Source organism: Pseudopipra pipra, chromosome 1 (genome assembly GCF_036250125.1).
Source record: "Pseudopipra pipra isolate bDixPip1 chromosome 1, bDixPip1.hap1, whole genome shotgun sequence".
Classification (NCBI taxonomy): domain Eukaryota; kingdom Metazoa; phylum Chordata; class Aves; order Passeriformes; family Pipridae; genus Pseudopipra; species Pseudopipra pipra.
Window position 1 is genome coordinate 39,462,187 of NC_087549.1, and position 27,870 is coordinate 39,490,056.

At 39.8% G+C, this 27,870-nt stretch overlaps 1 protein-coding gene and 1 long non-coding RNA gene across 2 annotated transcripts in view; both read right to left on the reverse strand.

The window, feature by feature from the left end:
• Positions 1 to 9,622: 9,622 nt before the first annotated feature.
• Positions 9,623 to 17,555, reverse strand: LOC135413367 (uncharacterized). Its single transcript, XR_010430195.1, has 2 exons — positions 15,647 to 17,555; positions 9,623 to 15,595 (listed from the first exon to the last, which is right to left on the reverse strand). It is a non-coding gene; the product is annotated as an uncharacterized LOC135413367 (long non-coding RNA).
• Positions 17,556 to 18,003: 448 nt separating this feature from the next.
• The window catches only part of XKR4 (XK related 4), a 224,561-nt gene continuing 214,694 nt past the window's right edge, over positions 18,004 to 27,870 (reverse strand). Inside the window, exon 3 of the mRNA XM_064653007.1 lies at positions 18,004 to 27,663. Within this exon, the coding sequence (XP_064509077.1) occupies positions 26,717 to 27,663 (947 nt within the window). The 3' untranslated portion in view covers positions 18,004 to 26,716. The remainder of the gene's footprint in view (positions 27,664 to 27,870) is intronic.

Genomic DNA, 27,870 nt, shown 5'->3' on the forward strand with positions numbered 1-27,870 from the left:
GACTTCCTCATCAGGTAGCAGCACCTCCAGGCTTGCTGCTTCCCCTCAAAAACAAGCTTGTCATCATGCATGCTACCCAATTCCTCTCTCTGTCACTAGCCTTGGTCTGTAATCTTTCCTGCAGATTCCCCTGCTCCCCATGATGTTCAGGATTGTTCAGGACAAGCCTTGAATGACACAAAAGCTTCGCCTTTGCAAGGGGGCGAAACCAGCTCGAGTGCCTGCGAATCATGTCTCAAGGGGGCAGCGTGTGGTGTGGTGCTGTGGTGGGGCTGCCTTTGCAGGGCAGTCAGAGGAAGGGGCAGCAGCCAGGCTGGTCCAGCCACCCCAGACAGTTTTAAGAGGTGCAGCTGGCCCAGCCACCCTGTTTTCAGTGCCTTATGTGCCCTGGAATATCTTTTTCAGCCTGGGTTCTGGCTCAGGTGTGGCTGAACACACATAGGAAGTTAGAGCTGAGGCAGTAACGTGGTTCTGGTCTTTATGCACATCCCACTACTTCCTTTAGGATCCCCACAGAGAGCAAACCTGATAAGGGAAGGCTGCTGTTCTAATGAGTGAGGGAGCTTTATATGAAGAACGTCTGGTATTTTTCTGTCATTATACAGTATACAAAAACACCGTTTCTAGAAGTCAATAAGCTTTCTGCATAGCAGCTGTAATACATGAACAAACAGACAGTCTTATATGTGTAATTTATCCACTCTTCTGTGCAGCAACGGGATCACACATAGGTCTGAAGTTGTGCTGAACACACTACTTTCAAGCTGTTTTGGTTACTCCGTGCCCAGTGCTTCATTTGCAAAGCTTTCCTATGAGCCAGTGGGTATCCAGCTTGACAAGCATTTAAAATTGGAGGATGGCTTTTTTTGCTGTCTGCAGCAAGGTGAGTCAGGAGAGCCTGGCATGTGGGCAGCTATGCACCCACGAGTGCCCAAAAACACACTTCAAGAAAAGATGAGAGTAGAGAGCTGACTTAAAAAGGCAGCCAGAAAAATCTCAGCCACTGGAATGCATCAATCTGTCTTTAGTTTCTTAACTCATAATATCTTACCATTAACAGCTACAGGATGAGATACTGTCTGACTTAATTTACACAGCAGCATAGGTAAGTGTACCTGTGTGTGTATGGGTGATGCCCTGTTTCTTTGGTATAAACAAGAGCATGAAACCTAATTCGGCTGCTGTTGCAAGGCAAATAGGAGACCATTATTATTCAATCCACCTGAGCTTTTCAAATGTCAAGATGATATCACTCATGCTTGCTTTGTCATTATTATTAGCTGGTGAACCAAGCAATTTTGGTAGATGTGCTGATTTCTAACAGATCGTCCCTTGAAATCATGCAGCAAAACACAGATAGCAAGCAAGTAATTATTTCCACAGCCCAAGCTCCTAATTTTAATGTAGGTCTCTGTAATTGTAGGAACTAAGTCTATAGGAAGTTTTCATCAACGAGGAATTTGTCCACCTCTGAGGAGTTGGGCCCCATTTCCAGTGTTGACAGCATCTGTGTTAGCAGTATGCTCACACTGGGGCAAATAAAGCCAGAAACACTCAGGTTCCAGAATAATGTTTCCATATTTGTTATATTATGTATATATATTGGGATATTCCTAAGCTCCAGAGAAAAAACACAAAGGGCTTACAGGTTTCACAATGAGGGAAACTGATATATTTAAATATGAAAGGGGAATTTCACCTGTAGAAGGGGGACATCCCAAAAAAGACTGAACGTATCACATCGGGGTTTTCCTTCCGAAGGAGCTTGATTGCTTTGGCACACTCTCCTGTTTTGACAGTCCCTGCTCCTTTCCAGGCAATGTGCCAGGCAAGAGACAGCAGTGGAGACAGGTAGTCAAAGGAAAACACACGAGTCTGTAATATCGGCTCTTTTGGGACAGAACGAGGACCTGCTTCCATCAAATTTAATCAGATTTAATACTCAACTGCTGTTGAGCAGATACTATTTTGCACCGGGAGAGAGGAAAAGATATTTGGCTGAACACAGGTAGGCTGTGTTGGGAGAAGGTGGTGGTGATTCAGCCCAATATAAATGTGCCACTGCTGGGGTGGGGCAAAGACAATTTTAAGAGGCGCAGCAAGTGCTGGCAGCTGCATGAAATAAATGAATAAGTCAAATGAAGAAAACATCGCTGGCTCCAGGTAATTCGTATGCCCATGACCCAAATTTCCCTTCCTGGCATCCCATAATGCTCTGTGCTTGTGCTGGGCTTACCATACGTATCAGCAGAAAAGCTGAAGGTTTATTTCTCCCAAGAATCCACTTGTCTAACAACAGCACATCTATAATGGAAACAAATGATCCTATACAGGTTGCTGGACTGTTTTTTCGCCCCTCTTCATTACATATATTTTGGTCCTTTTTTTGGTGAGCAGTGCTGCCCCATTACAACCATCCTCATAAAAAATCACCAATTTTAGCTGCCACTAGCACATACCTTCCTTAGCAAGGCAGATTGTCTGAAGTTAGAAAAACTGTCAAAAAGCTAGATGTATGAGAAGTAGCTGAGGTCACTTGGTTTGTTAAGTGTAGAGGAGACTGAGGCGAGACCTCATTGCAGTGTACAACTTCCTTGAAGGGAAGAGAAGGGGGAGGCACTGATCTCTTCTCTGTGGTGACCAGTGGCAGAACCCAAGGAATGGCTTGAAATTGTGTCAGGGGAGGTTTAGGTCAGATATTAGAAACAGGTTGTTCACCCAGTGGGTGGTTGGACATTGGAACAGGCTGCCCAGGGAAGTGGTCACAGCACCAAGCCTGACAGAGTTCAAGAAGCATTTGGACAGTGCTCTCAGGCACATGATGACTCTTGGTGCTATCCTGCGTAGGGCCAAGAGTTGGACTTGATGACCCTTGTGGGTCTCTTCCAACTCAGGATGTTCTATGATAGCTCAGCATGGCTTAGATAGTGCAGTTATTCCCCTCTGTAAGATGAAAGGAAAGTTTTTTTGTATGCATGATCCCTAAAGATGTCTGCCCTGGCCAACCTGAAAGTAGCCCTCCCTGTCTGACCACCTTGTGGAGTTAGGTCTGCTCAGTTCACAGTTACAAATGCCATAATTTCCATAGCATGGAAAACCCCAAAAATTGCATCTCCTTTGCTGATATCTGAGGGCAAGTGAAGGAACTATCTTTGAACAGGGAAGCTTGCAGTGTGAAAAGTCGTGCTAACATTTTGGCTTCCGTTTTTTCATTCTTTTCCCCCAAACATTTTGGCTGTAAGTTTGGAGTCAGTGTTTCTGATATCAGGAACAATAAGGGCATGGGGAATTTAAAAGCACTACTGCCTTGGCACAAGTGGAAAACCACAATGCTGAAGCAGAGATTATTCCTTTGAACACTAGCTGAGCATCTCTGAGCATTCACACCAAATACTGCACTCGCGTCCTGACAGCTTGCAGGATGAGCTCAGATTGGTGCCATGTACCCACTTAGACAGCAGCAATGCAAGCTGGCACACAGGGAGCCAGTTATTCGTGCAGCCTGATGTAGACTGAAAAGGCCAGTATGAAAAAGTTGTCTTTGCAACCTCTGCTTAAAAAAACAGACGTGTGGGACCTGGAAAATGCCAGAACACGGAGCACTGCCCTGCCACAGATAAAAGCTCAGCTCTGGCAAGGGAGCAGACAACGGTGCCCAGCTCCATTACTCACCCTTCCTGACTCCATTACTCACCTGTCTGACTGGCTGTATCTGCTTGCTGGCTCTGCCTACTCCTGCTGCACGATTTGATCTGTATACCTATGCCTAGACACCTAGGTGCAGAGTCTTTGCATATTTGTCCCAGGCAGTTAAAAGATAAATAACAGGGAATCCTGAGCCTAGAATCTTCTCTGCTTTCTTTCCCCTACACTAGCTGCCTTTATAAGAGGCAGAGCATCTCCCTTGGGATCTGTCTTCTGGTATAAATTCGAATGGCATCCTCTTTAATACTTCTTTTGAATTGAGATAGTAGATAATGCAGAGCAAATTACTGCTTCTGATAACTCAGGTTTCAGAGAAATGTCAGATAAAGTCTTCAAGGCAAATTGTAATGAACACAAGACTTTTATGTTCTTCCAAGATTTTTTGTTTTTCTTTAAGGCTGCCCTATTTTTTCTTCCTCTTCCTTTAGGAAATGTAAGAGCTATGATCTCAGAAGATGTTGCACATGTGCACACAAGAAAAACTACTCCAAAGGATAAAAGTGCAACCAAACAGTTCTCTTCCTATTTTAATTCTGCTTCAGGCAGAAATAAAAAGAAAGTATATTATCTCTCTGCACAGTCAGAAGCATCCTGTAGCATAGGCTGCTGGTGAAAATGAATTATCTATGCAAAAAAAGTTAATTAAAGAAAAGGTTTTAGAAGATCTATATTCAAAACAATGTTGAAAAAAGTTAAATTCAAAACTGAGGTTTCTCATATCCTACTTGCATGCACTACTAGAGGAATGGCACACCTGATTGGAACACAGTACAGTGATTGGAACACAGTACAGTCACTACTGAGGGAAGAGTTGTGCCATGCTGGATCAGATCATTAGCCATATCATCATCTAAACCAAGGCACACACTGGTGAGGACTGCAAAGTCCTGCCAGACAACTTGCCCTTGTGCAATTCCATAGGGCAGCATGGTAGGTGAGACAAATCCAGACAAAGCAGGAATGCCCCTGTGCCCTGCAAGAGGCACAATATTCTTTAAAATGGGCAGAAGCCAGAGGTGACATCATGTAGGTGGCTGGGTGACAGGATCAGATAGAAGCAGAAATGGTCCTTTTCCATTCCCTGCTCCCCAGCCCACAATTTAAATGTCACCATTGTGGTGTGTCAGAGATCCAACTGGGAACTGAGAATGTATACTGTGGACCACACTTTTTGGATACCCAAATTTCCAAGAACATTTCTCATTTAATTGCGTATTTTCTGGAGGGGTCTGGTTCTAGCGATTCATACAGGGAAATCAAAGATGGAAGGTTCACCCTGCAATTCTTTCTGCAACAAAGCCTCACAGAGGTGCTCTACAGGCAAGGTAAAATAATTTTATATGCTACATAATACACCACTTTAATGAAATCCTGTCCCATTAGGGTGTTGAAGAAGCTGTTATCACTGAATCTCATGTTTTATCAGCACAGTGTAACAGTTTGGGATAAGGTGATGTGACTAAATGTGAAAAACTGGTAACTATATAAATAGAATGAAGTTGGATAATTATAACTTTCAAGATCAGATGGATCAAGTACAAAACCTAAAGCCCATCTAAAGGATGAATTTGATTCCTTATTAGTTACAAGTCACACCTAGTAGTTAATGCCACTTTAAAGAAAGATATAACCATGAAGGATAATTATTCTTAATAACCAGTGATGTCGTGCCTGCTTTCTGCTGGGGCAGAGAGGGGAGAGCTGTAACCCCTGTGTGAGCACCAGTGTTTCTCACAGGAGGCAAAACAGCTCATGTCTGCCTTTAAATCATACAATGGAACAGGCTTCAACCTCATTTTTCCTTTACAAGCTTGGAGTACACTGCACTGTGTATGCTGCTCCCACGGGTAAGATATTTGGAGGTGCTCATTAAAGGAGATTGAGTTGACAGGGTGGTGTTGGGTCATGGCTTGGACCCGATGATCTCAGAGGTCTTTTCCAATGTGTTTGATTCTGTGATTAAGACATGCCATATGCTTTATGCTATAGCAGAGTTTAAGCACATGGCAATTATTTGTGTTCCTCGGAAATGGTGAATGCTCTAGGACACTATGGCCCAGCTAAGGCAGGATCTCCTTATTTTGGGTTGGGTTTTTTTTAGATTTTAAAATATGGGATAGGCAAAGCCACATACAGAAGTCAAAGAAATTACAAGTCAGCATAACAGATCTTGGGGTGAAATTGTAAGCAGAAGATGGCACAGGGTACCTAACAAAACACTGACCTGCCAGAGAAGTGGAGCAATGGGTTAATTTTCCTGATTTTATCAGGAAATTGTTAAAACATTCCTCAGGACATCAGGCCTCAGACAAAATGCCACACATCTGTAATGTAAACACAAAACTCCTTTCACAACTGCTGCACCAACACAGTCAGCTGGTATCAAAGTCGGCATGAAAAGGTGACAGCATTTGAAATGTAGTCTCAAACATAACAGATGGCAAGCTGAGCCCAAAGCAAAAACAAATTCCTACAGGAAATCACAAAAACAAATATCAGAGACAAACGTGCATTTAAAATAAATGAAGAAACACACATAAAAAGAAAATGCCTTAAAGCGAGAATCTTGGAAGAGTTACAGAATCATCAGACTAGAGAAAAAGATCAGTAGGGACAGATGTGAAATATGGAAGGGCTGAATTGTGTAATGCTGCTTACTCAGTCTGAAGGAGACTCCAGATGTTCCCTCTACTCTCATGTAACTACAAGTTGTGAAATAGCTGGTGAGGCTAAGCTGAGGCTGGTCACAGTGCCTCTTGTCTCAGAGAAGAGAAACTACATTCATTTCACTCCAGTGGTGGATCCACTGGCATGGCAGAAGATTGCACAAAGCTAACAGAGGAATAAAGTAGGGCTAATGCTGGTGACAACATAGAGGAACTACTAGAACTGGCTACTGCTAGAGCTCTATTAGTCACAGATGTTAAAAATGAAGTTAGGTTCGTATTGAAATGATCTGTGGAGTTTAATGAATTGATAAAATTCCAAATTTGGACTCCTACATTCTCTAGAGACACAGGAAATTTCAAATTAATACGAGATTAATGTGCTTAAAACAATGAGATAGTTTGGTGATGAACTGCAGCAAACCACAATATCATTCATAATCTATTAGCTCAATTCCAATTATTTATAATGGTAATGGTCTTATCCTTCCATGTTTTGGGACATTATCAGTGAGCTTGCTTTCCATAAACTGGTCAACTTGCTTAATAGTGTCAGTCCTATGAGTGCATGTAGCAGTCCCACAGCACTGGAAAACAGCATGTATATCTTGGGTGTGATCATGGCAGTGCAGCTTGTGCTCACAGCACTTAACAAGAACCTGATTAAAAATAAACGACCTGGTTACTGAAAGACATAGTGAGTATCACTTTGTCCTCTTTTTTTTTTTTTTTTTTTTTTTTTTTTTTTTTTTTTTTTGTGTAGGCTCTTGTGAATGAGAAATCCTTCCATTTTGGAAAAAGCCTACTGCTGAAGAACAGGCTTGAAGCCCACGACATGCATGGTCCAGTGTGCTAGGTGGCAGCAAAGGCAGGGAAAGCCAGCTTTGTGCTCTACATCCTCCAGAGCTACAGTTTAGTCAGCAAACTGAGCTGCCTTCCCATTGAAAAGAAACACAGATGAGTGCATGAGAATATCACTAAACCATGCATTGTTGTGTGGGCAACATACTTGTTTTGTACTTTAGACCTTGCTTAGCCCAAAAACGTGCCAAAGCGTAGGTCTCCAACCCATCTTCACATTAAATTTACCTGCGGTTCTGTACTTGACCCTGGGTCTGAAATACGCCCAAAGCAACAATACTATACATCGGTACTTACTTTTCTGCTTTCCATCTTCGCTTATTAAATCAGTGAACAAGTGCACTGTGTACCTGTGCAACATTAAGGAGACTAAAATAACTTATCTCTAATCTACTGTCCAAAGTTTCTGACTGCTGTAGTAGGAAGAGACTGCTCCTTCCCATGCACACAGATCTCTAGGTGCACTATTAGCAGTATTAAGCCAAGCCTCTTAATGGCTCCCAGGCTAAGTAAAGTAGGAGAAAACCCCTGCTTGAATAATTTTGCCAGGACATTTGGGACTTTTATTTTTTTTTTACTGGAACTGTAGACATTTCTGTATTCTTTTAAGAGACAAGAAGTGCTCTGAATAAGCACTTTTCAAAACACTTGCAAAACTTTTCTCTCCTTCTATTGTTAAGAATCTAATTAAACTGTCTACTACCTTTGTTCAGCCTAAAAAGAAATTGCTCTGCTTCTTTCATGTAGGTTTTCATTAAAAGTCCCCTGAAGAAAGCTTTTTTCCCCAGAGGTAAATAATTTGCACAAAACCATGCCAAATAAATCCCTTTTACCCCAAGCTATCTAGACCCTGCTGTAGCAGCTGCCCACTCAGTTAATGTGTCCCATGCAGCCTGTATTTGTGGAGAGGAGTAGGAAGCCATGTGAAAGGTTAGAAAAGTATTTAAAAGTGTGTTTCTATTACTTGCCCACTGGTTTTGGAGCCTTTGGTGACGAGTCACAGGTTTACAGGGATTGAGGATTTACGGCTCATGTGAAATAAACCAGTAGTGCCGCTGGGTTGCTGCTCCCTCCGTTGTGCTTTTCCAAGTTAAAATAACAAACTACTTGAAGGTGGGACAACACCTTCAAACCCTTAGTCAAACAATAAGAGATACATGAGAAACAAAACCTCTGAGAATCTATCAGTCACATATCATCCTGCTTCCAAATTCACTTTCACAAGATATATACATACATTTCTTCTTCTCTTTGAACTCATGACAATTATTTCATTGTTTTGTGGATTGTTTCCCTCTCATCTCCCTTTCTTGATCACCTGAGGGAGGCCAAGAAGCAGCATCTAAGAAGGAGTGGGAACATGGCAATGGGGCAGAAAGGCCAAGGGATTTAGGTGCTGGCCTTTATTGCACAAACTTTGGCTGTGGCTTGAGGTGGCATTGCGCACACAAATGTGGCAATGAAGTCTAAGAGGGCTATTAAGCATATTGTAGATGCTGCCAAAGACAGCAACAACTTGTGTAATAGTTTAATGTTTTAAGCAGTTGCCCAGGAGGTAGCTGTAGGAGCATCTGCATCTTCCCTGAAGTTTTTCCCAATGATTGGTGTCAGGACAAGACTGGGGTGAGGCTCAGGTCTCCCTTCCCCACTATTGGATACTTATCACTGAATGGCAATGCTTTCAGGAGTCTGAAGGGGGGATAAAACCTATCCTCTGTGACCAAAGCCCTTCTCAGGTGCTAGAGAAGTCTTGGGTTTCTGCACTCCCCCAATAGCCCTGAGATCAGAGCCCAGAAATTCCCCTTTCTCGTGTCAGGGTCAAGCACCTCTTGCATTTCCCTTTCTTGGCATTGTGGACTGGCTGGGGGAGCAACTGGGGAGTGTGGCCCTGTGTTGGAGAGCACTTTGGCTCTAAGTGGCCAAGGAGTGGGGAGGACTTGCTGACCTGTTCCCTGGACAGGGACAGCTATTTTGAAGGTCTCCCTTCAAAGACAGCAGTCAGAACTTCAGCCACAGTGGCCAGAGCACTCTTTTCTGCTGCTCTGGGAGAGATGGCTGTCAGGATATCTCATGGTTTCCTGGGAGTCTTTGCTGGGACAACACCTGTAACATTGTCCCAGTCCCGGGTCAAGTTTTCTCCCACTCCCAGAGGTAACCTGGGAGCCACTTGCATCACTCTCATGCTCAGAGATGGGAGTTCTTCTGATAATACTGCCTAGAAGCATAGAATACCAGTGGAAATGATCTCTGACAATTATCTGTCCCAAACTGTTGTCCAAGCTTGGCCAGCTTTTGCCTTGTTTGCTAATAATTTCAGAAGCTCAAAAATTAGCATCCTTTTTCTGATCCACCAGGATAAAAGAGTTTTAAAAAGGACTCAAGAGACATGGTAAAATGACCACAGTGTACTTTATTTAATGATTTTGGTACCTTGTGTTGCAATAAAATAAAAAAAATCTACAAAATCCAAATATATAAAATTTTCAAGTTTCTCTTTTAAGTTTTACAAGAAAAATCAAGTTGTAACCGAGGAAATTTGTTAGTATGAAGCACTACTTTCAACTTCATTTCATCACAAATTGCAACTTACTTGACAGACCAAAAGAACTATGGTACTGCAGTACATCAAATACTTCACACACTGTGTTCTTTACTATAGCACATGTAACCTCTGCCACAGAGGGCAGTGGTCTCTAGCCAATAAAGACACTCTTCACAATCTGAACTCTAAAGGAATGTTTGTATACATGGATTCAGAATATATATATTTACAGGAAGATTTTTCTTTCTGTTTTTAATAACTCTTTTGATTCTTCATTTCAAATAAAATACCAAATACATTTTTACAATGTTTACAAGTCAAAGCACAAGTTCTGCAATGATTATCATTCACCTTTAGTCACTGTGCTTGTACTGGGGGGATATCTACACTGTTCCATAAATACGAATGTGATCTTCCATCACTTTATTTCTGCAATGGTGGCTAAGGAGTATAAGCACAGTAACAATTATTTTAGCACAATCAGTGTATAATGCAACAGTTTACAACAGAGAACTGAGAAACTATTGGTCCATTCTGTTCAATTTACTCTTTATCTGCCAACTGTTACCTTAGTCTTTGTCACATAAATTGTGTACAAGAGAAGAGTTAAATAACACAACTTGACTAGGAAAGAGCACACATTTTTAAGGCAAATTAATAAGCAGCTTATGGTGTTTTTTGTTAAACTGTACCCCAACAGAACCTAAAAATAAAATGTATGTTCTGCAACTGTTTCAATAATTGTCTTCTTAAACCGATCTTCTCTATAAATTGATCAACATGGCTTTGAACCTGGTTATTCAAAATTGAAAGAATTCCTCCCCCCAAATCCCCAAATATAGAAAGTGCATGATTTCATATGTGCCAAAAGAAAATAAAAAGCAGCTGAGGTAGTTAGATGTAAAATGCATTTATGAAAAATAACTGAAAAACTAAACCCAGGACAATTACAGTAAAAGCCCACTCATTTAGAATTAATTTGATATCATGCAACAACTAAAAGCAGGAAACTTTATGATTTTTGAAAAGGAAAGTAATAATAACATTGGAATAAACAGAATATACTATTGAAATTTGAATTTCAAGTATTTGAGTGTATTTGCATGTGCAATTTTTTACAGGCTTTATATAGTATTAGGAAGTCATTTACTTTTTATCAGGCATCACATGAGGTCTGGTTGACCACTGGAACTGAAGCTTCTGGAAGGCAGAAATATACTGTGAGTGCCTGAAGATGTGCCACCATCTGTGCCCAGAAGCACCACCATCTCAGCCTGGGCGAACTTCTATGCACCCATCCTCTACTGAGGTCACCTGAGAGTCACAGGGCCAGGGATCCTGTGCCTACACCTCCTGGGACTGACTGAATAAATATCCTAGGAGCCTGCCTGGGATGTACCCACATGTCTGGATCAATGTGGGATGTGCCCATGTGGTGGGGATCCCCCACATGATGTTCCTGCAGAGCTGGTGTGTACACACCCAGCAGCCCCACACACTCAGCAGTCCCCAAAGAGAGGACCAGCCTCCACCTTGGATCACAGAGTTACAGCTCTTCTTAGGCCTTCCTGCCTGTGCCCAGCACCATTGCATTTCAGCTCTCACAGGGACCTTTTCTCATCTGGAAAGAGGGACAGAGTTCCCCCTCCTGCAGACAGGACAGTCTCCAAGAAAGTGTTACCTTGAGTCCACTCAGGATGAATAGGGATTTGGGCTGGCATCATGGTCACAGGGCTCAAGCTAACAGCCCCTGGCACAGAGACAGACCCATCTTTCCCTTCTATTCCTGCCTAGGAAGAGAAGCAGGCAGCTTTCTCTAGCAAAATGCCCCAACTGGAGTGTGCGGGTGCATGAAAAGTCTTCAAACTCTGGGAATGAATTTCACAAAAAAAAAGCCTACTTGTAGGAGACAGATGAATTTGGAGATGTGTTCCTGTCTTCAGTAGCAACAACCTAATAACATCCCATTACTAAATATGCAATATGTTGGCTCTTCTGAGTCCTACTGTTAGATCCCTCTGCTAATGATCACAAAATGGGTAAATGCAATTTGGTATCATGAATTCTGCACTAGTAATCTGGCTTGAAAAGCATCACAGCAGGGAGCATCACAAACTGAAATATTTTGGGTATTTGTTGGTGGTTTTCCTTGCTTTTTTTAGTTGGCCTGTAAAAGAGTAGGGTTTGTACTTCTGAATTGTGTACATATGCCATTTTTCATTTTTATTTTCTATTTTTAACAAGGAAATCCTGAAGCCTTTCTTTTTTCTTTTTCTTTTCTTTTCCTTTTAATATTATCTTTCTAATGCCCTTGTATTTTAATAATGACTTTTAAAAGTGCTGTGTGGTTTTGACCAACTTCATCTATGGCAGCCCAAAATGAGGAGTCACTGATGTTCACAGACTGCTGAACCTACATGCTATGGCAGCAGAGCTGCTAACAGCCAATTACATTTGCATGTCCTGCACATCACAGCCTTTTAATTTTTCCTGATAGAAATAAATGGAAAACTAGAAGACTGGACTGTAAGATTCCTTGATGTGGCATGATATTGCAGCTTTCCCCAAAATGTTTGTTAAGAGTTTCAGCTCAATTGCTCTGATTTTTTTAGTGTGACAAGGAGTGAGGCTGAGAGAATCTCAGTTTCTCAGAGAAGTCAAGACTTTATAGCTTTATGTAAACCTAAGCAGAAAAAGCTGCTCTGATTTTGAAGGGGGTAGAAATATTTTTCAGGCCTGATTTCATGAAACACGAAGATGCTAAAAGGCACACTTTTGAAATGGATGCAAAAATCTTTTTTTCTGCATGTGAAACAACAGTGAAGGCAATCCTTTATTTTCCCTAATGCATATTAGTTTGCAGAGGATAAAACCCTAAAAACTGCTTCTTTGAGGACTTTATTGCACCAGCTAATCAACCTGTTTTCTTAGCACTAACCTCTACAACCTGGGCATCCAGCTCAATATTTCAGTGTGTTGCCATTGTGCATATCTGACATATGTAGTCATCCTCTTCACTGTGTCATAAACTTATTTGCCACCTTTCCTTTCCAAATACAAATAATATCTCCAAGTCTCATTACATGCAGTCAACATCTGCCCCAACAAGGAACAGTCCCCCTTCTAATCATTAATTCAGTTGTGTCAGTGGTAGCCATTGGAGAAACTGGAAGAGAAGAGGATCTACCTGCACCTGCCTGATCCCTTGTGGCATTGAGCTGCCTCTGTCCTCTTCCTGTGCAACTAAAGAATGAGAAAAGATTTGCCAGGATCCAGATGCTAGATCCATTTTCAGGGGTTTCAATGGTGAAGCGCAACAGGCAAGTATCATAGAGGGCCAGGTTGGCAGTCTGTAGGGGAAAACAGGAGGATTTTTGCCTGAGCTTAGGATAAAATTTCACCTCTCCAACTTGCCCATTAGGCTTTATAGAAAGATGTATATTCATTTGAAATTGAAATGTATAGCTCAAAGGATAGTTTTTATTTCATAGAAAATATTAAAATACAATTAATATATTCATAAGCTGTCTGAAAGTTTAAAAAGACATTTTAATTTATCCTGGAATCCAGCCAGGTATCTTAGCCTCATCCAGAGATTGGAAGACCTAGAAATGCTTTAGTATTATTTCCAGTGGAATATTTTTTTAATACAAAGCCTGATATTGCTTCCTCAAGTATTTTGAATTACTTATCCTTATCTGTATTGGGTGCATAATGGCTGACAGTTTCACTTGACAGTAAAGTTCAAGTGCACTGTAAAGTACTTACTAAAGAGATTCCTCAAAAAATAAATTTTACTTAGAGCAGCGTTGTGAAATTTAAAAGTGAAATGCCCATGTGCTTTCTCCTGTGGTTTACTGGACCCCATAAAAGTTAAAAGAAAGTAATCCATTTGCTATGGTGGACCTTCAGGGAAGCCCTTTATGATGATAAACTGCCCATAATCAAAGCAAATTCCAGTATAATAAACGCTCCTGTCCAGAGTGCTGGTGTAAGTATGACTTATTGACCCGTGCACCAGGCAGAATTTCTCCATCAGTCCCTTAAGACTGTCTTTTGGTTTGTTTGTTTGCTTAGCTGTAGATTGTTGAAGAAGGTTTTGTAAGCACAGATGTAATCAAGTCTGTCTTTTAGGATCATTTGCCCCATGTGAAATTGCTTTGAATGGCTCACCTGTTTTATTAATAGCCTAGAAACACTTTTGCACACATTTCCCCAAACAAAATCAAATCCACCAGGTCAGCTTGAAACAAACTTTGAGTTCTGTATATTGAGAGATGGAGGGTGAAAGAACACACAAATTAGTTAGCCTTATCTGAGTATGCATTTTACTGTAATGACTGGAGAATATGCTTTTTTAATTTCTACTGAGTTAATTAATATTGTCTGTAGGAATCCATTTAAAATGTCCAAATTGAATTAACTGACATGCTCCTTGCACATTGCAAGTTTCAAGAGAACAATGTATATTGAGGAAGAACAATTAAAAGTTGGTTTTATTTTATTTTTTCTTTTCCTTTTTTTTTTTTTTTAATACAAGAAGATTACAGAGAGCTGCAGAAAGTCTCAAAGCACAACTGCACTCTGGAAAATTACTATAAAATCAATATGGTAAAGAACCGTGTTTATTGCATCCCAGAGGGTACCATTTCCAATGCACTCAGCTTACAGTGAGAAGATGAATCTCCCGTTTGCTAATGCCACGGGTCAAATCCAGAAGTCAAACTGGTTTTTGCATGGCTCTGCAGCATGAGGAATAACAATTGTTAAGTTAACATTTGATTAAAGAGGCAGGTGAGCAAGCATGGGAAGACAAGCAGAGCCAGCTGCCACTCGTGAGACAAACTTATACATGGAATGGCACCTGCAGGAAAATACGGCGATGTTCATTTGTTAGAATAAACATTAGCTTGTTAATAATGCACAACTCAGAGAATAGAGAGCAAAATATCTGTCCCCTCAAGCAGAACAAATTACACAGGGGACAGTTTCTGCCCTTGAGAATCAATGGGAATTGATTTAAAGGAACAGCAGTCCTGTTAAAGGAGAACTGCAGTGGGATGGCAGATCTTTGCATGCTAATCCAACATGATCCCCATTAGTGGCTGTTCTGTGGGCCAGAAATTATCTCAGAAACAAAAGATATTGAATTCTAGGTTGCTATGGGCATATAACAAGGTTTTGGAATGATGAAGTAAGATCAGTTGAGCATCAAAATATGACAGCTGTCTTTAAAAAAATTCATGCTGTCCACTTGAAAAAATTGCTTCAGTATTTGCAGTTTTAACTTGGTTTTCCCTCTCTAACCATATAGGTTATCCCATAGCCAGGTGTTATACAAAAGAATTTTTGAGTTTTGTACTATGGTACGAGAAAAGAAAGTTTTTTAGATAACCTGAGCAGTCTTCTCTCATTGGTGCATTTTGCCCATGAGACTCAAGCACAAGAGGAAAATGGAAGGAAACACAAGGAAAAGCATCATAACAGTATCTAACAAACTTTGCCAACTCTTTTGAGTGAATCTTTGAAGAAAAAAGACCTTTCATGATATGCTACACTTACAGACCATGCATGAGGCTATGGATAACTCCATCGGGTTTTCTACTGAAATCAGGAAATCTACTAAAATCAGAAATCTACTGTTCCTGCTTCTAAACAAGCAAGAGTTGGTGATAACATCTAATACAGTTGAAAGTCCTTCAGCAGTAATTTCCATGATGAGCTGAGTGACAGAATATCTGAGCATGAACAAATGCTATGAGGGCTCACCTACTCTATAGATTCACAGCTGTTCCCTAAATATAAGGCTTCTACCAGAAGCCTTATCTGTCAGAATCTACTGATCTCATCTTTGTTTTTTCCTGCTCTACACCTTTACATCTTGCCATGTATATGCTCCTCAGCGGTGCATGAAGAAGTTGATGTGAGGACAGTTAGCACTAAAGGAATATGCACCTGCAAATCCACTATTTGCTTATGGATGTATTACATGAGGAACTGAGACCATGAGAAAATGCACAAGCACTTGAACAACATCAAGCCTATAATACTTCATATACAGAAAAGCCCATCTTCTGAGCCTATTTTAAACCTTATGTTTTTTGTGGAAGCCATCTGAGATTAATCCTCCGTAAAATAGATAATAAAATTCTCTGTTATAAAGAGCTATGATTTCTAAATTTAACAATCACTGCCATACAAAATCCTTGTCTCCCAGGCCTTAGTTTGAGACACCTTTGTATCTTATTGCTAGTAAACATCTCCTGCCAATAGCAACAATTTCTTTCATTGTCTCCCTGTGTGTCCCAGTTAGTTTGTAGAATTTTCCCAGACAATATCTTTCCCAGAGGAGAAAGTAATTGCACTATAAGTAGTATTTTGGCATCAAGGTTTGTTAGTTTGAGTTTTGGTTTTTTGGTTGTTTTGTTCCCCTTCCCCCCCCAGCTGAAACACTCTTGCTCCTCCCTTTATCCACTGAAACAGCAGGGGCAGCTTCCACAGTGTTTCACAAACATCTCTTAATAGTGACTGAGGAATCACCCTTTTGCTTTTGTGTCTTTGGCCTCCCTGCGAAGGTCAACAGTTGAGATGCTCCCAGAATGAAACATATGTACGGATTACTCACTGTTGTACACACACATGTACCCTGTGCAGCCTGACTGGAGGGGGCTGTGACAGCACCTGCTTGAAAACTCTGTACCAGGAGGGGCCCAAGCCAGAGCTCTTGCTGAGTCCCATGTTGCTGGGTTCCTCCAAGTACTAGAGTTAGGTTAAATATAAAACCATCCACTTATTCCTAGTTGTTTTTATAAATCGCAAGTGTACTAACATACATCCTTTCTGATGATGAAAGGGTTTAAATGCTTTGCTGGTCACAAGCCTTTCATTATTGAGAGATCATGTTTGGTATAGGCAACGTTATATTTTTTTTCCCTTCTGCTTCATGTCAAAGCAGCTAAAATCCAGCTGTGTGTTAAAAGTAATGAATACAATATTTTCTTCACTCATTCACCCAGTACTTAGTGCTGTTACTAAATGTGGTTATGTGTTTTGTTACAGATAAACTGTTCCACAACCAGCAAATTAATCTCAAAAATAAAATTGTACTGCTGTTGGGTAGAATGACTTTTTGGTTGATAAGATGAATAGATGGCCAGTTCCCCGTTGATGGTAACTAGACCTGTCTCAATCCCAGTAATCCTCTTTTAAATACAACTCCTTGCACGTACAAAACAAATGAAATGGGCAAATGTTTCATAAGATGAACGATGAAAGCTTAGCTTAGCTAGGATGAATTTACTAATATTGCATTTCTTCTAGATCTCTTTCCAGTGTGGGCACCTTGCTGAACATAGCTAACAATGGCTTCCTTTTTTTCTCCCAAGCTGATTAATGTTTGCTCACGGGACCTTGATTACTGTATTACAAGTCACAAATTTGCAAGATTAAAAATGTCCGTTGAATTAATTAGCTGCAAATCAACCTAGGCACAGCTCGACAAGTTCCAAGCTGTTCCAATAAAATAAAAAAGGAGGAATCGATAGCAGCCACAAATACACGACAACATGCTGGCACTTTGTGACTATAAATAGTGGCAGCTGCCCTCTCTGCTGACAAAGGAAGATTTTTCATTGTCTATACAGTGCTGTCTAAAGGCTAAATCCTGCCCAGATTGGCGTGGCAATCTCACCAATAGTTAAAGTGTTCTCAGTGAAATATTCCTTGTGGGCCAGCCTGGTAACCCAGGAGGAACTGGAGCTGGAAACAAGCTGCCTACCTTGTCTTCAGAGGGAACGCCACAGTGCCGGTGCCAGGAGTAATCACAGCACTTGTGGATGTTGGCTGACAGGAAGGCTATGTTAGTCCCAAAATGGAAATGCAGGGAACAATGTTGAAAGTCATTAGTGACTATTTTTGAACTTTCTCTCTGTAGTTACTGCCATTGTCTGACCCAGTCACAACAATTTTAGATCTATCTGTCCATAAATCAGATCCTGTTGGAAAGTTACTGTTTTTTTCAAACAGTGTCCTTAATGCTGAATGGTGACTCTGGTCAGGAACTCTAGACATATGGAAGTAAACGCCTTTACTGGTGAGTAGTCTCTTCCTCAGCTTCATAAAATTTAAAATTAATTCTTATCAAACATCAACTAAGAAACAATCTGGGATAGGCAGATAATAATGCAGAACATACTGAAAAAAATCAGTAATTAAAATTTCAGAAATAGCTACTGCGTATGCATGGTATATTTAAATTGACAGGGGTATTGTTTTCAAATACATGCATTTTAAATTTATCTTCAATACATAATCCGTGCAAGAGCAAATTTTTCCTTCTGACAGCATGTATTAGGAAACTGCACATGGGTTGGATAACAAATGCTCTTTAGTGTTCTTCAGTTAAAATGCAAGTAAACCATCCTAATTATTGCAAATTATTTCCTTCATAAACTACTGACAATGATAACTAATAGAAAAACAAATACAACCAACGTTAAATGAAATAAAAGTTTAATTGATCCCTTTGCCATTTTCCTATGATTTTTTCCTTGATTAAGTAAATGTGATAGATCCTTCTTTATTTTATATAAATTTTCCCCACTCTATTCTTTTACCAAAATATTTAAGATTATGAAATATAGCATTAGACGTATTTTCTCCATAACTTTTTGTTAAAGTGCTGGCATAATACATCGCAAAGCTGTCTCAAATAATAACTAGAATATATTTTCCAATAATGTTCTTTTTTTTTGCAGTTATCACTTGATTACCCTTGATGGTAATGCTATTGATCCTTTTGTTTAGGCTTAGAATTTAAATGAATTGCAAGATTGAATCCTAATAGAATCTCAAGACTCACTGTCATGTGTATACATGCACACACACACACATATATACACAGGTATATATATATAAATGCATTTGATACTGTAAATTTGCTCCCAAGTATGAGATAAGATTGTACTATTTTTATTATGATAAAAACAAACACTTTCACAGAGAGTATTCATTACAGCATGCTCCAAACTGTGGACACTGAACTTACTTCTTGCATTCACCATAACCTGGACAATTTGCACATAACTGTGGTTCAAATGCACCGTCCAGAGAAACCATGTGTGCTCCACATGCTTGGCTAGATAGCATAGAGCCTGTCTGCCCTTTGCTCAGCCCAAACTGATCTTTGTTTGGTGAAGGAACTGGGATTGCAAAGGGTATGCACCTTGGGCTCAGGCAATTATAGATAAGCTACACGTGCAGCTTTGGTGCCCATAAAAACTCTGCCTGAGCTCCAATGAAAAACCAGGTGAACGTGGCCACAGCGTTAGCAGTGCATTAGCACACAGTGCATTAGTAGACCTGATTCAAGGCAGCATGTAGAGATTCAGGCTTTGTCACAGTGCTAACCATGTTCATACGGCTTTTGGAAGGTGAGCAGAGTGATTTTGCTTCTTCCCCAGATGTATCCTGTAGACATTGCTGGATGTAGGCAATGGCACTGAATGTGCTCAACAATTTCAGCCCTCGACACTAAAGGGACTGAACATGTCAAAATACTAGAAGTATGTCTACATTGCACAGGATAACTTTTATGTTTTCCACAAAGAGGAAGAACAGCCTCAAAATATGAAGCAGGGAGAATTGCCCTTCTCAGTAGTGTGCAGCCCTATAGCCTTCCCCTGAGAGATAGTAGCTAAAGATATGAATCATTGCTAGTTGAAGAGATAACTGCATCTGGCTTTCCCCTTGGTCTCTGCTTACCACCAATTTACTGCTGGAAAAGCAGTCATGAGTATTTCTGTGCAAAGCTCCATCTGATAGCACCCCAGAGGACTCAAGTCCTTCAGGTAAAATAAGCAGAAGAATATGTGCTCAGGGGATCCTGGCAGGCTTAGGTGGGAGATAGGAGCTGAGCTACCTTGTGCTGTTAAGACCAAGTTGTTTCTGACCAAGTCCAGGAGCCAAATTTTATGTGGTCGAACATCTGGCATTAAAAACGTTCAGGAGCTGCTAGTTAGTGCAGTTTGGAGGATCACAGTATTAGTCTGAGGCCCCCAATGTGCCTGTGCAGACCTCTACACGTGTGCTGCAACGTGCTGGGTATCTGGTCCCCGAGTGTTGTGGATTTCATCCAGCTCATGCACTTGATTTTTCTCTCTCTGGGCTCTTTGGTGCATGAGGTGGGGAAGGGAGTGCTGGACTACAACCAGGCCTTGCCCTGAGTGGACTCGTAGCACACAAACAGTCTATGTCTTGCCTTAGTACTGTGTTATGCCTCTGAAATCTCTTCTAGACATTCAACTAGCAGCTTTTTTACCTTGAGGAAATCACTTACTAGTGAAATTCTGTTTTTCAGTTCCTTTACACAGTATATGGCTGAGTGGACACACCTATTTCATGCTAAAAAAGCTTTTGTGAGGTTTAGTTCAGTGCAGTAAACAATGCCAAACTCAACACCTGCTTAAAAGGATCTGGACTTTCCTATAGCAGAACAGGTCTTGTGTAGAAAAGCTGCTAGTATTCTTAGGGCTGCAGCATGCCTAGAAGTAAGATCCAGAAGCAATTGCTTCCAAAGATATCTGAAATAAGAGGCTGAAATCTACAGACAGAGAAAATGTACCCATAGTCATTTTATCTTTCTTTTTACGAATATGACATCTAGTTACACTGACAAACCTGTTATATTTTTAAGTTTATCCCAACCATTCCTCGAAAAGAGATTTTTGGTTGCACTTTAACGTTTCTTTGCTGCTTTTTTTTTTTTTTTTACATTGCCTTGCATGTGAAAGTTGAGATTTGATCTATTAGTTGGCCACTTATATCACAGTTTCTTGTAAATCTCTGTCAATGAATACAGCATGTATAACTCTACTGTAATTATACACAAGCTTTTCTCTGATGTCTCTGGTTCATGCAAATCACCCTGTAAATGTGCTGAAGAGGACTTTCTACCCTGCATCTTGCATATCTGTCCTCTTTGCCCCAGGATTCGGAGCAGGCATACAGCTTACTAATGGGTACATAAGATCCGTTGCATAAGAATGAAACCCTAAGCATTCAGAGCAAAATGTATGTACAGGAGCCAAGTTTACACATTTAGAAAATGTTCTTTTTAATGAATGTGCTGGTCAGCAACTGGCTTTTATAAGAATCACTGGAAATGACTGGTTTCAGAGGAATTTTTCAAAGTCTTCTTAAAAGGATCACAAAACAGCAACTGTGTCAAAGTGGGTATATTCTTAAATGTTTGAACTAAAAGGGAAAGAAGAAGAAATGTTTGATTCATGCTGAGCTAGCACTAAGTTTAGAGTATGTATTTCTGGTTGAGCCAAGTGACATGCAGGCTCTTTGGAAAGAAGCAAATCTCCAGCTGACTTCAGTTTGGAGCAAGGAGGTGAAGACTTACATTGCTGTGGTCTGAATTCATGCAGTTGTTCACTCAATACCAGGGGCCTGATTTTGTCATATCAGTGAAGACATCTCACAGAAGTCCTGCACTGAGGTCACTACTGTAAAACAAATTGTGCCCAGCGATCCCTCACGTGTTAAACGATCTGTTGATCAGTGACACTATTCCCCTAACTTTACATGAGCAAGGCTTTGTAATGTTCATCTCTGTCTCTCCTGTAATGAAGTCTGCTCATACCAGATGTGAGAAATCATCTCAGAAGTGGATTGCTCAGCAATCTGCAGCCAAGTGAAAATAACGACAGAATTTGTTTCAAAAAATCACTACATGTGAACTGCAGTAATCTGTTGTGTTTTTTTTTTTTTTTTTAATTCCCAGATTTAAAAGGATCTGTTCTTATTTTGCATTTTATCAGAATAAAGAAGAATCAATTAACGTCATAACGAAAAGACATAGTTCTATAACAATGAAGGGAGAATTTCATGACTTAATGTCTCTGGTATATAAATGGCTGTTTGCCATTTACTCTATTTGGCTTTCTGCTGAGAGCACAGGCTTCATGCAAGCTAGTCTAATTGCTACAATTAGCAAAATTAAACGGCTTATTGTGTGTTTAGACAATTCTTCCCATGTTCTGCTTTGTTATGCTACAGAATTAGTAATTGCAGTGTTGGGCTTGTAAATTCACGGACACGTGTTGCAATTATTTTCATTGCACACATCTTGTAGGGGCTCAATGTAAATAAGCTCATTTAAATAGATGCACAGATGCAATTTACTCTGCTTCCCACCATGCACAGGAGCAAGAGAGGCAGCAGCAGGACCACAGAAATCTGCTGAAGTCTTTTACTTGGCACTGTGCAGGCATGCAGGGGGTGCAAAACAAATCTCAGCATCTCAGTCACTCTGGATTGCACAGCTTCAGGGATGGAGCAGAGAAATGGCAGCAGCGGCTTTGGGAGCTGAATCACTGGCAGAGCCAACTAAAACTCAGTGCAGCGCCACTTTTAAGGCTCTTAAGGAGTTATATGATCAAATCACAAAGACTTCAAAACTGTTTGTGTTCTAAAAAACCCAAAAGGCTGGTTGCGAATATTTGCTGACCAATAAAAAGTAAATGAACATATTGCATGATTGGAAGTCCCTTTCCAAATAAAGCAGCACCTTTACTTTTACTACCACTTACGAATTGCTCTTTTGGGGAAATAATGATGTATTGGCTAGACCATTGTATGTTTTAAACTAATATGGGTGTAATAGCTATTCACCACATATTAAAAATTACATCTCCAATAAAATTGTAATTTACCCTCTCTGCTTAAAAGTTTACAAAATCAGGCAGATGAGGCCTAGCATTGAATTTTGGAAGGAAAATTTTCTCCAGTGTTATAAAAATTAATTAATAGAGAATTTGTTGTTTTGTCAATAAAAATGTTGTTTATATGTCATCAAAGCCATATAGCCCAAGCACAGAAACATTGTTCTAGCACAAGAAACATATTTAAATTGACATAAACGAAATCAGAAATTACTTTTTTCATTTTTAAATATGCAGAAAAAAGGTATTGCACATATTTGAAAAGAATTTTTTTCAGAAAAATTATCTTATTACAGAAAAAATAACTTTTAAAATAAGACAAAAATTTTATGTTACATTTTTTATATGTTTTCTGAATGAACCTGGTATACATTACCTCTTCTTTATTAATTAGAGTAGTGAATAGTAGTTGAATCGCCTTTTCTGTAACAGACAAATACAGACTCTCAAAAGTTTAGGACCAAGTGTTTAACCAGATAAGTTACCATTAAATCCACTGGTAATTTTTTTGTTTCAGTAGAACAATGCTTTCATAATTCTTACTTCTAACAAAGAGATGTGATTGCTTTTCTTTACCAGAATGTGAATATGAAAATATGAACATTTTATTTTCTTGTATTCTGTAATGAAATATAAAAGGCCTGGTTTTTTTTATTATTTCAAAAGCAGAAGTTAATTTTCTTTACAATTTTTTGGATGGGTTTTTTTGGGTTTTGTTTTTTTGTTGTTTGGTTTTTTGTTTTTGTTTTTGTTTTTTTTTTTTTTTGCTATTGCTGTCTTAATTGAATGTTATTGATTTTAAAACTGCCTGTGGTAAAAAGAATAGTGCATATTGATTATTAACTCTCCTTAAGGCCATCATGGAATTTCAACGTGGATGATGTTTAATCTTGGCAATTTCTATAAAAAGTTCTTACAGCTTTAAATGTGACTATTCACAGCAATGCAAATTATGAAACTGTCCACGTAGTCATCTGAGTGTTAAGATTTCAATGGCCACCCTGTTCTCAGTGCAAGTATCACTGATGTTATGAATGTAACAGAGTAAGATTTTGGAGAGCAAATTTTGACTCAGTGTATATTGATTTCTCTCCATCCCTCAAACAGCGAGACTGAATTCTTAGGACAAGATGTATATATATAGTGCTGTGCATATACATATATATATATATATATATATATGTGTGTATGTGTATGTTGCTCTGCACTCAGACCCTGCAGTAGTAGTTTGCTTAAGATAAACATTTTTACAAACATTATTTAAAAAAATCAAAAATGCTGAGAGCGTAAAGAAAGTAAATGCTAGGCAGGAAAACCCACATGGATAAATAATACCTCTGTGTCCTTCCTTCCAAAACCAAACAAGAGCAAATCAAACAAACTCACCCCAAACCTTCTTCAGCAACCTTGCAAAGCAAGTACTGGTGCAGACTTTAACTCTTTAAATTTCGTTCGAAGGAACATTTCTTCAATTCTTTAAGCCCTGACCAAAGGGCTCACAGCTCCGAGGAAGAGCAAGGGGATGAGAGGGACAGCAGCACAGGACAAGCCTCACTGACAGCCGTGATGTGCCCCTCTCCCCAGGAGGTACCAGAGGGTGGGTAGAGCTTGTGAAGGCTGCCCACTGTGCCTCATTCAGGCTTAAATTTCTGAGTTGTTAAAGCAGCAGCAAACACATTCAGCTGTTTCCAAAAGAAACACATCTTGGATCACAAAGCTTACCATTTGCCTTGTTTGTAAAGAAAAACAGCAATTTTCTTGTGCGAGCTAGCGTTTGATTCTGGAGTGAAGGCTCTACTGAATTTGACAGGACAAAGGACTTGCTTCAAAAACCTTTTTTTAGCAGTTCTTGCACTGGTATATTTTTTGACAAAACATGAGTGCTTTTCTCTGAATAATTAGCTATATATTCATGGAGAGAAGGGCAATCACTTTGTACAAAGCTTCAGGTTTGGACTATCAAAAAATTGTTTTATTTAAAAAATTATTATAGAGGCAGTTGGCTACTGCTTAATTTGAAAATACCTAAGAAACCCTTGAAGCATGGGTGTTTTCTGATCTGTGTAAAGTTCCCTCTGCCTTGCAGATTCCTGCACTTTCACAGATTTTTTTTTTGTTTTGAGGAACTTGCCCCAGCAAAGAACAACAGGTATCGAACATTTCACTAATAAAAAAGTCAACATTAAAAATGGCTAATTGAACGCATACAAATAAACATAGTCAGTGTAACCTTGGCCATTTCATAGTACAAATATTCATAATAGGAAAGACTGAAATTAATCCAGCAGCATATACAGCAGTGACTACACTGGATATATCTGACAGTGAAGATTACAATACCAATCATCAGGTCTTCTCCATTCTGACAATGCCATTTACAACAACAACTCTTCAGTTCTGCTTCTCTCTCCTAAAATGGATGGAAATAGTTATAGCAAATTTTTTCTTATGGAATCACTTGGTGTCTTTACAAGCCACTTACATTTGAAACAGGATCCACAGTTTATAGGGTATTCTAAAAGTACCCATGTAGGCTTTCATATAGCATTACACTGCAAAACAAATCCATAATGTGTGAAAACCAGGTTTACATCAACCTGAAAAAGCCATTTGATAAAATTCATGGACCAATTCTTAAAATCTAAGCTATAAAGAGAATGAAATGTATTAAAAGATTTGAGGTTTATAAAAAGTAACCTTTTATACCATATTTTTAGTTTACAAAAATATCGAAATAATCCATGAGTTTTTCACTCTGCACCAGATTTAAAAAAAATACTATCAAATTTTGACTTGCACCTTTAATGCATTTGAAAGCACCATCAGGGGATACTTTTAACATGAAGGATAACACCATTGACTAGATTTAGGGAGGTATTTAAAACCCAAAAGCTTGCAGCAAAGCACTCTATTACAAGAGATTCAACGTAATTTTTAGAAGCATCTGGACAAAAGTCTTGAACAGGCAGAAGAGACTCTTCCACATAACTTTCTTATACTTCTGTGAATATACTTACTAAGAGGTGGTTGAAAGCCTTTAAAAGACACCACTTTCACCTTGGGTTGGGAAAAATCAGAGCTGTCTCTACATGTTGAGAACTTGTTTGGTCTTCCCTGCTTCTTTTTCTGATAGGGCTTGTGCCACTTGTTATCTGTCCCTCAGGCAATATCAACCTTGCAGTTATACAATGTTTGGCACTAGAAGGGTATGGCATGTCACAGTCTCTTGTCACCCCTGCATACATTCACACACTGAATCATGCATTCTCAGTCCTGAAACAGAGAAGTCTCAGTGTGTTCATCTCCTTGTAGCTTCTTCTGAAATGTCTGAATGGGGTCCTCCAAAAAGTTTAGAATGTGAAAACTATACTTCCCTGTTCTTTCACTTTTTTTTTTTTTTGCAAATTGAACACTGAATCATGATTATCATTTAATGTATATCACTACATGTTAGAGCTCCTTATATCTTCTGAAAACCAGAAGTGAGCTGCATATGATTTCTGCTGAAAGTAACATCAAGAAGTTAAATTTTATTTTAAAAAGACTTTGAAATTCTACAGAAAACAAACAGTTCTGGTAGTATTAATTTTTATGACCTAATTAATCAAAATTTAGTTTACTTTCCTTTGACAGCCTTACAAACATGATAATGTATCTTTTTGATTAAGAACTATTTTGCATACCTAACCTAACCTTAATGGTTGATTTATGGGAGTGTTGAAAACTATTATGTTCCTATTTTTTTCCCCAGAAAACAGTTTTCATAACAGCAACACTGTGTGCTAGTTTTGTTATTTTTGAAAAGGTATGTTTTTGTTTATTTTTGCCATTGATTATGGAAATATCAATCAATAATTTCTAAAATAAAATGCACTACTGGCGGAAGTTGAAAGCTCTTGATTGGTTGTAAATACTGTGCAGTTAGAGTTTCATGGCAGCAAGGGGTCATGGGTGAGTTTCCCCAGCTGAAGTAACTGATCTGTATGTGTGGGTCAAAGTTTTTTTAGGCTTTCAGATGACGCTGCTGTATCAGTGTCCTGCAGACAGACTGCACGCAGTGGATCAAATGATAATCATGATGATAGCCAGACTAAGAACACTATAGCTTGCTTCTCTACTTGTAGTACACAGTTTAGTTATTCCTACAGCCCTACTGTCAACCCTTAATTTGGACTGTAACACTGGAGCTTCTTCAAGCCGTGTTTTTGCTTTGTTTACAATGTGGTTTCATATTCCAAGCGCTCCTGGATAAGGGCATCATCTTTATACTGTAGCCGTGGAGGAGCAGGGGAACATTCAAATGCCAAGATTGCCTTCCTCAGGCTCCTGTCCAACACATGTCTCTCCCATGCTGGGTACCTGTTCCTGAACAGATCAATTTTAATGACAGACTCCTCAATCCTTGGTGGACGGGATGAAGGTGTGGATGGTGCAGTGGGTCTCACCTGAAACACAGGCACACACCCATCCCTCTCTGCAAATTTTTGATCCCGCTCGCTTGTGACACTCCGGTTGTTGGAGATGGACCTTAGCGTGCTTGTGGCCACTTCTGGGGGTAGGGTGAAGGCAGTGGCAGGGTCCTCACAAGCACAGCTTGGCGACTGCCCAAACCTTGGTCCATTGGGGTGAAAGAAGGCATAGTACATTAACATAAAAACGATGCCTGTTAAAAAGCTGCTGAACACTACACACAGTGCTGGTATGGCAAATGCATCAGAGATTTGAGGGGCTTTGTACAGATACCAGAGAACACTCAAGGCAGTGTTTTCTAAAAGGATGACAAAATAGTAAATGAAAAGCCTACAGCGTGTCCTTCCTTCCTTGACATTGAACCAGCTGAAGATATAGATTATCCCAACAACCATGTCGAAAACTATCTCCTCCCACTTAGTGATGCAAAACTCTGTCTCGCAGTGAACGATCCAGAAGGTCATGATGCACCAATGCAATACGATGAAGATCCCAAAGTACAGCTGGAAAACTGAGGCAAACAGAGCAAAAGTAATGACCCTTGCTGCAATTGTGAAGAAATGCCAGCAAAACTGGATTATAACAGCCATATAACTGATGGGTTTCTTGTCATCACGGGAGTCACGGAGGGCCTTTTGGTAGGAAGCCAAAGCCCAGGCCAGGGATACGAGAGATGCTGCAGCAGTAAGACCTAGGAGGAAACAGGAGATGCAGTTAAGGCATAATTAGTATGTCAGTGCTTGGCTGAAACCGGTGAGATCCTTACTGCTTTAAATACATTCTACATCATTGACATAATAAAACCTCTTCCTTCGCCTTTAGCTCAGAGAAATGGACCTCGACAGCTGAGATTTCATTGCCCTTACAATGCTGGATACACAAAAACGTGAGTGGCCAT